Genomic DNA, 13,007 nt, shown 5'->3' with positions numbered 1-13,007 from the left:
TATCTATTTGGTCCATTTAAGCCTGCTCTACTCACACCTACTATTGTACTGAATTTCAATGTTTTCATCTGTCTGTTTTTCAGTTCTTTGCCTTCCTGGTCACGCTCTGCTATGCAGGAAGTACGTATATAAGTTTTCAATTGTGGCGATCGAGGGATGAGGAACAATAACCAATCACAAAGGACAGCTAAAGTATATCCGTTATGGTACAGGATCTTGAAAAGTACCGATGGTTAAGTGCAACAACCACTCCTTCCCTTTGGAATACATTTCTCTTTGATTTAATTTCTGTTATTTTGGAATTGTGGTGTGTTTCATCTGTTGGATTGACAGAGCCTGAACCCCAGGGATGTTTGTACTTCTTATGAACTCAAATGTTTTTTAAACATTTGGATGAAAATGACTGAAGCTAATAAAGTGGCTATTCTATTGTTCTGAAGCTGGAGATCAAAGCTTTAACTCCAATATTAAAATGGATTGGACAGTAATGTTGTACCACACTAGATGGTGCTAAGATACAAGGCTGAGAAACAGGGCTTATGAAGGACATTACAGTTAATTATCTTTTTGATTATTCAAAAAAAGAATCATATACGAATAATATATTTTACTAATAGGAGTCAGCGACACTGAACAAAAATATAAATGCAACTTTTTCAAAGATTTTACTGAGTTACAGTTCATATAAGGAAATCAGTAAATTGAAATGAATTAATTAGGGCCTAATCTATGGATTTCACATGACTGGGAATACAGACATGCAGATATGCAAAAGAAAGGTACGGGTGTGGATCAGAAAAGCAGTCAGTATCTGGTGTGACCACCATTTGCCTCATGCAGTGCGTCACATCTCCTTCGCATAGAGTTGATTGTGGCCTGTGGAATGTTGTCCCACTCCTCTTCAATGGCTGTGCGAAGTTGCTGGATATTGGCGGGAACTGGAACACGCTGTCGTACACGTCGGCCCAGATCATCCCAAACATGCTCAATGGGTGACATGTCTGGTGAGTATGCAGCCACTCTGTTCACAACGTTGACATCAGCAAACCGCTCGCCGACATGACGCCATACACGCTGTCTGCCATCTCGCTGTCTGCCATCTGCCCAGTACAGTTGAAACTGAGATTCATCCGTGAAGAGCACACTTCTCCAGCGTGCCAGTGGCCATCGAAGGTGTGCATTTGCCCGCTAAAGTCAGTTACGACGCCGAACTACAGTCAGGTCAAGACCCTTGTGAGGACGACGAGCATGCAAATGATTTTCCCTGAGATGGTTTCTGACAGTTTGTGCAGAAATTATTTGTTTGTGCAAACGCACAGTTTCATCAGCTGTCCTGGTGGCTGGTCTCAGACGATCCTGCAGGTGAAGAAGCCGGATGTGGAGGTCCTGGGCTGGCGTGGTTACATGTGGTCTGCGGTTATGAGGCCTGTTGGACATACTGTCAAATTCTCTAAAATGACTTCGGAGGCAGCTTATGGTAGAGAAATTAACATTAACTTCTCTGGCAACAGCACTGGTGTACATTCTTGCAGTCAGCATGCCAATTGCACACTCCCTCAAAACTTGAGACATCTGTATGGGACATTTCTGGGATCTTTTTTTCAGCTCATGAAACATGGGACCAACACTTTACCTGTTGCATTTATATTTTTGTTCAGTGTAGATAGAATGAAAACTTGTCAAAAACACTTACTGTACATCATTTGAAATGCTGCCCAGGTTTTGCATTGTGATGCTTTGAGGGTCCAATACAGGGGGATATATTTTTGCAGATTATTTAGTGAGTCTGGCCTGAATACACAGTAGTCAAGCAAACACTTTAGGCTCAATGATTAAGGTATAATGTAGCGCTGTTCATGGTTCAACAACTGTATATATATATATATATATATATATATATATATATAACACATAATTTCTTAAAATGTGCAGCCATCCGATTGCAGTATCATCCAATAACTACAACTGCTGGGTAGCATCCACGGTAAGAAAACCACCTCAGACCACCCAGACATACATTTAAATCACGCCAACTGTGAAAATATACCACAAATATGACTCAGTATTTATGATTAAAGCGATACACATCATTTCTTAAAATGTGCAGCCATCCGATTGCAGTATCATCCACATTACACTAAATGCAAATAATGCAAAAAATCCATATAATTTTTGCCCCGTTTAAATCGGTTGTTCCTCAAATTAGCTCAGATTTACTAGGACTAAGACAATGTTTCAAGGAACTATAGCTGAACATTGAACAGCTTCCCAAATCCCAGACTGCTTTAACTGAAACACTATGCAGCTTGTCATGCAATGCCAGGCTAGAAGGAGAGCAGACTTCATAGACAACATGTTTGATGTTATGAATGGGTATGACAGATATACATTCCAGACATTATGGGTGTGTTGGATAGTAGCGCTTGGAATTGCCAGGGACCTCACGATACAATATTATCACAATACTTAGGAGCTGGTATGATATGTATTACGATTCTCACGATTCTACATGTATTGCGATTCTATACTGTGATTTTATTGTGATTCGATGTTCCAAACATATTGCTCACTATATGTCTGTGGCAGAGAGACGAGAGAGCATGAGAAAAGTAATGGAAATAAAACTGCTGAAAACAAATGTGCTTCCTATTTAAAATGAAAATGGAGAACAGTCTATGAAGGAAAAATAGAGTTTTGGTGCAGGGACAGCCAACTAGTGCAAAAATAGTAGTGCGATATTGTCAATACGATGGGATACGATATCGTTGAAAATAATATCCTGATATGTAACAATTGATTTCTTCCCCCCTTCATCACTATTGGATAGGCGTTTTAACGCAGTTACAGTGGGGGTCAAAGTATTTAGTCAGCCACCAATTGTGCAAGTTCTCCCACTTAAAAAGATGAGAGAGGCCTGTAATTTTCATCATAGGTACACGTCAACTATGACAGACAATTTGAGAATTTCTTTTCCAGAACATCACATTGTAGGATTTTTAATGAATTTATTTGCAAATTATGGTGGAAAATAAGTATTTGGTCACCTACAAACAAGCAAGATTTCTGGCTCTCACAGACCTGTAACTTCTTCTTTAAGAGGCTCCTCTGTCCTCCACTCGTTACCTGTATCAATGGCACCTGTTTGAACTTGTTATCAGTATAAAAGACACCTGTCCACAACCTCAAACAGTCACACTCCAAACTCCACTATGGCCAAGACCAAAGAGCTGTCAAAGGACACCAGAAACAAAATTGTAGACCTGCACCAGGCTGGGAAGACTGAATCTGCAATTATTAGGAAATGGAAGACATACAAGACCACTGATAATCTCCCTCGATCTGGGGCTCCACGCAAGATCTCACCCCGTGGGGTCAAAATGATCACAAGAACGGTGAGCAAAAATCCCAGAACCACACGGGGGGACCTAGTGAATAACCTGCAGAGAGCTGGGACCAAAGTAACAAAGCCTACCATCAGTAACACACTACGCCGCCAGGGACTCAAATCCTGCAGTGCAAGACGTGTCCCCCTGCTTAAGCCAGTACATGTCCAGGCCTGTCTGAAGTTTGCTAGAGTGCATTTGGATGATCCAGAAGAGGATTGGAGAATGTCATATGGTCAGATGAAACCAAAATATAACTTTTTGGTAAAAACTCAACTCGTCGTGTTTGGAGGACAAAGAATGCTGAGTTGCATCCAAAGAACACCATACCTACTGTGAAGCATGGGGGTGGAAACATCATGCTTTGGGGCTGTTTTTTCTGCAAAGGGACCAGGACGACTGATCCGTGTAAAGGAAAGAATGAATGGGGCCATGTATCGTGAGATTTTGAGTGAAAACCTCCTTCCATCAGCAAGGGAATTGAAGATGAAACGTGGCTGGGTCTTTCAGCATGACAATGATCCCAAACACACCGCCCGGGCAATGAAGGAGTGGCTTCGTAAGAAGCATTTCAAGGTCCTGGAGTGGCCTAGCCAGTCTCCAGATCTCAACCCCATAGAAAATCTTTGGAGGGAGTTGAAAGTCCGTGTTGCCCAGCGACAGCCCCAAAACATCACTGCTCTAGAGGAAATCTGCATGGAGGAATGGGCCAAAATACCAGCAACAGTGTGTGAAAACCTTGTGAAGACTTACAGAAAACGTTTGACCTGTGTCATTGCCAACAAAGCGTATATAACAAAGTATTGAGAAACTTTTGTTATTGACCAAATACTTATTTTCTACCATAATTTGCAAATAAATTCATTAAAAATCCTACAATGTGATTTTCTGGAGAAAAAAATTCTCAATTTGTCTGTCATAGTTGACGTGTACCTATGATGAAAATTACAGGCCTCTCTCATCTTTTTAAGTGGGAGAACTTGCACAATTAGTGGCTGACTAAATACTTTTTTCCCCCACTGTATACATTTAGGTTCTTATTGAGTTTGTTAAGTTTGAGTTTGTTAAGATGACAGATTAGTATATTGTAGCTTCTGGTCACTACTGTATGTATTTTCTTATCAAAAGAAATACAATGAAATATAATGATTAAAGATATGCTTTTTATTAAATCTCAGTATGCAGATGTAGCAGAAAAGGAACACACACAAAAAATACAGTGTGTATAAAATAGTGAAGGTGAAGTACCCTGAGATGCAATTATCTCCCGATAATATTTTATTGTTCAATTAATCAAATATATAATGAATCCTTTCAATCCCATATGATTCTTTCATTTATTGTGATAAATACAACCTCAAATGATGAGTAACAACGCATGTGGTCCGTGACCCACTCACTCAAACGGGATCACCTCACTTGAAGCAGTACAAAATTACTCCAAAAAAAATCTAAATATTCAAATTAATTCAGTTTAAAATCGCATGAAGCACCCATCAGATAGTGATATTAAATCTGTATCCGGGAAACCATCCCAAAGAGCAAGACATACTTAATTTTTTTTTCGATTAAGAGGAGGTACTGTTTCCAGCCTCTTCCGTGTACACCAATCCCCAGTGGGCTCCGATGGAAGTGATCCCGGCACCGTTGAAGCGACCGCTGAGCATCCTCAGCTCATTGCCCTTGTTGGCTGGGTAGAAGTTGAAGGAGACTTGGTTAGGCAGGCCGGCCGCCAGAGTGCGCCCTGTGTTGGTGGTGATCACCAGGTAGCAGATGTAGTCTGCTGGGTTGTACTTCCCAGACACCTCGACGATGGCCTCATCCTTAAACAGCTCCATCTCCTGCTTTTCACCCACTTCGCGACCGAACACAGGAGACCAGGTGTTGCTGTATCTCAGCTGGAACCTAAAACAGAGGAAGCTTTTCACGTTGGTTGTGTTTTGATAAGGCACATTCAGACCGAGAGAGCAGGTAGCGTCAGAGAATATCAAGGACTGACATTTGCCATTGTACTCTGGGATAGATACGATAACACTATTGTTTTGTCATGTACTGAATCTGTAATAAACACAATAAATAAATACAGAAAGAAAGAAAGAAAGAGTGTGTCTGTTGGGTAGTGTAGTTGGACTGAGTCGGTGGTGTCTGTTCATGGGTCAGGGTCTGCTCACCCGTTGATGTAGGCGTTGTTGTTGTAGTAGTAGTAGTAGTAGTTGTTGTTCTCCCACACTCTGACCGCTGTGATGCGTCCCTCACCGGAGGAAGCAAATGGGGTGCCACCTCCCTGACCCACCGCAGAGGAATACGAGTAGGGGTCTTTGATGGCTAAAATAACATGGGCAATATGTTTTCTATATTTACTATATTAATAATACATATTTATATATACATCATTTTAATTTTACCAACACATTTCTGAAATATCTTTATATTATGAATAAAGTGCAGATTAATTAACAAAAGTACATTCTGCAATGCTTTCATACATCAGCTTTTGTCTCAAAGAAGAACTCCTCAGTCTAACTGAAAAAGACAAGATGGTGAAAGCACAAAAGCTATTATTGAATAATTATTATTCAGAATTGTATTTGTATTACTCACGTATTGCCAAGCAGCTGGCCAAGAAGACTGTGACAAACAGGATTGACAACATTCTGCAAAAGGGAGACATCAATACTTAAGACCTTTAATTTCAGTCAATTTCAATTTAAATGGTAAAACTTGAAATCATTTTGTTAATAATGTTTTTCATAGTAGTTCACAAAAACAACTAAGGCATTTTACCTGTCAGGTCAACCAGTGTTTCCTAGAAGGGGATAAGAAAATAACCTTTTGAATTGTGAAATGTGACTTAACAAACAAACCATTCTTGAATGTGAAATGTTACAAAACAGCTTTAAAAAGTTGAACCTACTCTTGTTTACTACAATCACTCTTGTAGTGCTAAGCTACTGTCAAATAAAAATGATGTCAGATAAATTTTACATTTAGATTTTACATTTAGAGGCAATAGGGCCAAAGTGTTTGTGCCCATGTACCAAGACATGATGAGTATTAACTTCATAGCATTTCCCTCACCAGTATCATGCATTAAATACAAGTGCACATTTTATATTTAGCTAGTTGTGTACATACCCACAGTGATATCTTGAGATTTGTTTGAAAACCTGTGAAAGGTTTGTATCTCTCGGTCTCTGCCAGGTCCTTCTAGTCTACTGCTTCCTCTTAGAACTGCATTTATACATGCTGAACATTCCATCAGCTCTAGATGGAAGGAGCATGCCAAAGAACACCTATAGTCAGTCAGAAGTCAGACATTGTTTTCTAATTGGTCGAGGCTACTTTGGGAGGGAGTGTCGAGGAAATATAATAAGGAAATAATTGTATTCAGAGGATGTTCTTTCTTTTGAATATTAACAAATGAATGATCTGAAATAGGGATAAAAAAAAGATACAATCTAACAACCAAACGATTAAAATAATATACCAAAATCATATGAATGTGTACGAAAATCGCTCAAAATCAGTCTCCCAATCTTCAGTTGTTTTATTACCCCAAGAGGAACTTCTTCCCTTCAAACATTAACAGGCTGAAAAATACGTGGATCTGGTCATTAATAGGGTGGTTAGTTCATTGGTTTGCTCAAATATCTATTTTATTGTAGAAGATTTGTTTCAGTACATGTATTTCAATTTAATTCTAGCGGGGCAGATGAGATTCTCAATTTTTCGTCTCCATTATTGTCAGACGTTTTCTGCAGTCTGTTACAATACTCACATCTTCATTAAATCACTGGCAACCTGTACATGTTTCTACAGGAAATCAATCTGATTTCATTTTCTGCAGATTAATCAGATAAATATCAGTAGGAGCTACAAAGTGAGAAAATTTAATAAAAGTTTGTATACACATAACAAAGTGAAATACCCTGAGGTAGTAGTAGTAGTAGCCGTATCTCAGCTGGAACCTAAGAAACAGAGCAGGCTTCTTCCTTGCTGAGTGGCCTTTCAGGTTATGTCGATATAGGACTTGTTTTACTGTGGATATAGATACTTTTGTACCTGTTTCCTCCAGCATCTTCACAAGGTCCTTTGCTGTTGTTCTGGGATTGATTTGCACTTTTTGCACCAAAGTACGTTCATCTCTAGGAGACAGAACGTGTCTCCTTCCTGAGCGGTATGTCACGCCCTGGCTCTGGGGACTCTTAAATGTTGAGCCAGGGTGTGGATTTTCATTGTTTAGTTTTCTATGTTTTTTGTTCTAGATCGTTTATATCTATGTTGGCCAGGGTGGTTCCCAATCAGAGACAGCTGTAGCTCGTTGTCTCTGATTGGGAACCATACTTAGGCAGCCTGTTTTGCACTAGTCTTTGTGGGATCTTGTTCCGTAAGGTTTGTTTTGGTGTTGTAACCTCAGGACTTCACGTATCGTTTGTTTTGTTGTTTTGTTCGTGTTGTGTACTGAAATAAAATGTACGCTTATCACGCTGCGCCTTGGTCCGTGTCTTCAGTTGACGATCGTGACAGAAGATCCCACCATAAGAGGACCAAGCAGCGTGCCCAGGAGGAGAAGATGGCGATGTCGCAGGTGGGCAAATGGTGGTCTTGGGAGGAGATATTCGCGGGCAAAGGGCCATGGGCAAAGGTGAATGCCCAGGCAGGAGAGGAGACTGTGGAGGCACGCTACAGAGAGGAGCAGCGTCAACGCAGAGGGTACCGGCCGAAGAGGAAGCCCGAGAGACAGCCCCAATAATTTTTTTGGGGGGGGCTAAAAGGGTGGTTGGCGGAGCCTAGAGGTAGAGCAGAGCCAACTCCCCGTACTCAGGCTAGGAAGCGTGAGACTGGGCAGGCTCCGTGTTATGCGGAGCCACGTACTGTGCCACGAGTGTTCCGGCACAGTCCTGTACGTCCTGTGCTAGCACGTGTCGTGCTAAGGTGGGCATGCAGCCAGGACGGGGTGTGCCGGCTCAACACTCGTGGCCCCCAGTACCCCTCCTCGGTCCCGTATATCCTGCGCCAGTGCCACGTGCTGTAGCGCCAGTACGAGTGCACAGCCCTGTACGTCCTGTGCTGATGCCTCACACATATTGTGTGGAAATAGGCATTCAGCCAGGACGGGTTGTGTCAGCTCTCCGCTCCAGACCTCCAGTCCGCCTCCACAGTCCGGCCCGGCCCGTTCCGGCTCCCCGCACCAAGCCAATGGTGCGTGTTCCCAGTCCAGCCCGGCCTGTTCCTGTCCCTCGCACCAAGCCGGTACACCACCACTACCAGCCTGTACCATTGACAAAATGCAGGATGGGTCCATGGACTCATGCTGCTTACGCCATACCCTGACTCTGCCATCAGCATGACACAACAGGAATCTGGATTTTTCGGAGCTGCCAATAATTTTCCACTCCTCAATTGTCCAGTGATGGTGATTGTGTGCCCACTGGAGCAGTTTCTTCTTGTTTTTAGCTGATAGGAGTGGAACCCAATGTGGTCGTCTGCTGCAATAGCCCATACATGACAAGAATCAACAAGTTGCATGTTCCGAGATCCCTTCTGCTCACCCTGTTGTACTGCGCCATTATTTGTCTGTTTGTAGCCCGCCTGTTAGCTTGCAAGATTCTTGCCATTCTCCTTCGACCTCTCTCATCAACAAGCTGTTTTCGCCCACAGGACAGCCGCTGACTGGATGTTTTTTGTTTGTTGCACCATTCTTGGTAAACCCTAGACACTGTCGTGCATGAAAAGCCCTGGATCCGGCGTGCCTGGCACCGATGATCATACCAAGCTCAAAGTCGCTTAGGTCACTTGTTTCGCCCATTCTAATGTTCAATCGAACAGTAACTGAATGCCTCGATGCCTGTCTGCCTGCTTGATATAGCAAGCCATGGCCACGTGACTCGCTGTCTGTAGGAGCGATCCATTTTCATGAACGGGGTGAGTGTATGTGTGTAATGTTAGAATATGAAAAATAAAATAGTTACCTTAAGTCTTGTGAGTCGACTCTGATGGTGAGTCTGTAGCCGCTCTTCCATTTGAGATGAGAGTGAGTTATGATTATACTCCACTTATGTATATTCTTAAAGGAATCCTATGTACTATTGTAGCCTGCCTCGTAAGCTCTCCTATCTCATTTACATTTACATTTACGTCATTTAGCAGACGCTCTTATCCAGAGCGACTTACAAATTGGTATCTGTAGATGTATAGTACCTACAAGATTCCCAAAACAATATTTTTAACTGTCTTACATAAACCATGTACTGGTTTGACCTCTTTTGCCAGGATTATCTTAGCCATCCTCAGTTAAACTTGTTGGCCAACTAGTGCCAAGAAAAACATGTAATTCAGTGTCTGACAACACATTATCTAGTCATCAATCAAGAAGAAGACAGATAATGGAATTTCACCTGGTTGGTCGCTATAACACATGTATGAGGCACTGCCATTACTTCCTCAATCCTTTCCTGATGAGCAAATGATGTCTCGCATGTTTTCTTCTAAAGACAGGTGTACAAGAGGCAGACAGAAACAGTCAAACACTGTTATAAATGACCATAGGTCCACAATTGACTGGGTCACAATACCGGTTGAATAATTGACAGATGACAGCAAGTTTCTGCTATTATCTAACATTTAATGTGAATGTTTCATAACTCTAAAACACACCTGTGTGCGGTGATATAAATATATCCTGTCTGGCAAGAGAAACAGAAACTGATGATCAGAATGGTTTCCCACAGCCTGCCTGCCTGCGGAATAGAATGGAATGTGGATATACAGTTGAAGTCAGAAGTTTACATACACCTTAGCCAAATACATTCAAACTCTGTTTATCACAATTCCTGACATTTAATCCTAGTAAAAATTCCCTGTCTTAGGTCAGTTAGGATCCCCACTTTATTTTAAGAATGTGAAATGTCACAATAATAGTAGAGAGAATGATTTATTTCAGCTTTTATTTCTTTCATCACATTCCCAGTGGGTCAGAAGTTTACATACACTCAATTAGTATTTGGTAGCATTGCCTTTCAATTGTTTAACTTGGGTCAAACATTTCGGGTAGTCTTCCACAAGCTTCCCACAATAAGTTGGGTGAATGTTGGTTAATTCCTCCTGACAGAGCTGGTGTAACTGAGACAGGTTTGTAGGCCTCCTTGCTCGCACACGCTTTTTCAGTTCTGCCCACAAATGTTCTATAGGGTTGAGGTCAGGGCTTTGTGATGGCCACTCCAATACCTTGACTTTGTTGTCCTTAAGCCATTTTGCCACAACTTTGGAAGTATGCTTGGGGTCATTGTCCATTTGGAAGACCCATTTGCGACCAAGCTTTAACTTCCTGACTGATGTCTTGAGATGTTGCTTCAATATATCCACATAATTTTCCTTCCTCATGATGCCATCTATTTTGTGAAGTGCACCAGTCCCTCCTGCAGAAAAGCACCCCCACAGCATGATGCTTCCACCCCCGTGCTTCACGGTTGGGATGTCGTTCTTCGGCTTGCAAGCCACCCATTTTCCTCCAAACATAACGATGGTCATTATGGCCAAACAGTTCTATTTCTGTTTCATCAGACCAGAGGACATTTCTCCAAAAAGTAGGATCTTTGTCCCCATGTGCAGTTCCAAACCGTAGTCTGGCTTTTTCATGGAAATTGTTCCCAAGAATGAACCAGACTTGAGGAGGTCTACAATTTTTCTTCTGAGGTCTTGGCTGATTTCTTCGGATTTTCCCATGATGTCAAGCAAAGAGGCACTGAGTTTGAAGGTAGGCCTTGAAATACATCCACAGGTACACCTCCAATTGACTCAAATGATGTCAGTTTGCCTATCAGAAGCTTCTGAAGCCATGACATCATTTTCTGGAATTTTCCAAGCTGTTTAAAGGCACAGTCAACTTCTGACCCACTGGAATTGTGATACAGTGAATTATAAGTGAAATAATTTGTCTGTAAACAATTGTTGGAAAAATTACTTGTGTCATGCACAAAGTAGATATCCTAACCGACTTGCCAAAACTATAGTTTGTTAACAAGAAATGTGTGGAGTGGTTGAAAAACGAGTTTTAATGACTCCAACCTAAGTGTATGTAACCTTCCGACTTCAACTGTATCTGTCTGTCACTGAACTTCAATTTCATAACAATAGGAAAGTCCACCCCAGAGGCAGAAAGTGACGCCTAAGTTCATGAAGTCACTGCAGTCTCCAGCCTGTTGGACTGCTTTATGGAGCAGAAAAAATGCTTGGCATTGTTTTTAGGGGGAATATTTTGATCAGCACAAAAAAGCTACAGTACTTTTGTCATTGACACAAAGTTCAACAAAGGCCCCAATAGATGCTGCAAATTAATCCAAATCTAGGAGGGGTATAAGACATAAATTATTTATCTCTATTAAATATTAAAGTGTGGTGAGACACACTTAGAAACCTTGCCTTAAACATAATGATTTAAAACACAGTACACTCCACACACACACAAAGGAATGAGGATATGCTAAAAACTCTGCCACACAAAACTATGAACAGCAATCCACTATAGAGGCCAATAATATGTGTAACATTATCTACACAGGGTTTCAAAGTTGTCCAAGAAGAAAAGAACCGCAAGTGTTCTGAAGTGTCTCCAGTCTAGGCTATAAGGCTTCTCTGCCCACAGTGCAGACTAAGAGAGCAGTACACTGATTCACAACGTGTTAACAGGAATACCATACCCATACAAGAACAATGCACAGCAGAGACAAATGAAAAGAGAGAAATTAAAAGAGACTAATTAAAGTATTTCAAAAGCACCAAGTCTTCCCTACAAAGAAAATTGGTTTAGGCTTGATGATGATACACTATCAGAGAAACTATCACAACTATGAAACACAGAGAGACGAAAGATACATTATGTTATATATTTATTTCTCTTTTTATTGGTGAATTTTTGGGGGAGGCCTGGCTTTCCTTGCCATCCATGAAAACACGCCACTGATAGGAATTTTAAATTTAAAAAAAGATATACACTAAACAGAATACCAATTACATGAATATACCAAAATCAGATTAATTCGAAATTCCCATTGTTAATATTTTGTATTTTACCAAATTAGTCTTATTGAGACCTGGCCAAAATAGCAGCACATAAAGTTTCATAAAAAAGACACACTGACAACATAAAAACACAAAACACAACAATATAAAAACATCAATATACACATTGAGCAGACAAGATGCTTTGGAGGGGTGTAGTGCATCTACAGGTAGGGGTCATCACATTGACCCCCCCTCCACTTCATTGGTCACCATAGTTTTTACCCTCGTTTTAAAGTAATTCAAAGAGACACAAGTTCCAAGTGGAAGGAGCAGAAAACTGGAATACTTTTATTTTACCCAGCCCTGTACGGGTCAACAAGATACAATCATGTGAGATTACGCGACAGTTCTCATTTGTCTGCTGGACAATGTAGGTTAACATGAACATTTTAGAATTTAAATTATTACATTTTAGAATCAGTTTTAACTTAAATATATACCTCAAAGCTCTCCAGAAACAGGGTTGGAGTGAAAACCTACAGGAGGGTCTCTCCAGGAACAGGGTTGGAGTTAAAACCTACAGGAGGGTATCTCTCCAGGAACAGGGTTGGAGTGAAAACC

General features: G+C 41.1%; 1 protein-coding gene across 1 annotated transcript; it reads right to left on the bottom strand.

Moving 5' to 3' along the window:
• Positions 1–4,532: 4,532 nt before the first annotated feature.
• LOC121542325 (zymogen granule membrane protein 16-like) lies at positions 4,533–6,621 on the bottom strand. Its single transcript, XM_041851724.2, has 5 exons — positions 6,519–6,621; positions 6,168–6,189; positions 5,985–6,037; positions 5,555–5,708; positions 4,533–5,288 (listed from the first exon to the last, which is right to left on the bottom strand). Exons 3-5 carry the CDS (start codon positions 6,034–6,036, stop codon positions 4,952–4,954), a joined length of 543 nt encoding a protein of 180 aa, XP_041707658.2. The 5' UTR covers position 6,037; positions 6,168–6,189; positions 6,519–6,621; the 3' UTR covers positions 4,533–4,951.
• Positions 6,622–13,007: the final 6,386 nt, after the last annotated feature.

Source organism: Coregonus clupeaformis, chromosome 28, assembly GCF_020615455.1.
Source record: "Coregonus clupeaformis isolate EN_2021a chromosome 28, ASM2061545v1, whole genome shotgun sequence".
NCBI lineage: Eukaryota > Metazoa > Chordata > Actinopteri > Salmoniformes > Salmonidae > Coregonus > Coregonus clupeaformis.
The sequence above is the reverse complement of the archived record's forward strand: the minus strand, read 5'-3'. Positions and strand labels throughout refer to the sequence as shown.

What these genes read in the sequence shown, in the direction of transcription:
- LOC121542325 (XM_041851724.2), bottom strand. Translation starts at nt 6,036, where the DNA reads ATGTTGTCAATCCTGTTTGTCACAGTCTTCTTGGCCAGCTGCTTGGCA. An exon ending in GGCCAGCTGCTTGGCAATAC is followed by an intron (nt 5,709 to 5,984) that starts GTGAGTAATACA and finishes ATGTTATTTTAG; the next exon opens with CCATCAAAGACCCCTACTCG. An exon ending in AACAACGCCTACATCAACGG is followed by an intron (nt 5,289 to 5,554) that starts GTGAGCAGACCC and finishes CCTCTGTTTTAG; the next exon opens with GTTCCAGCTGAGATACAGCA.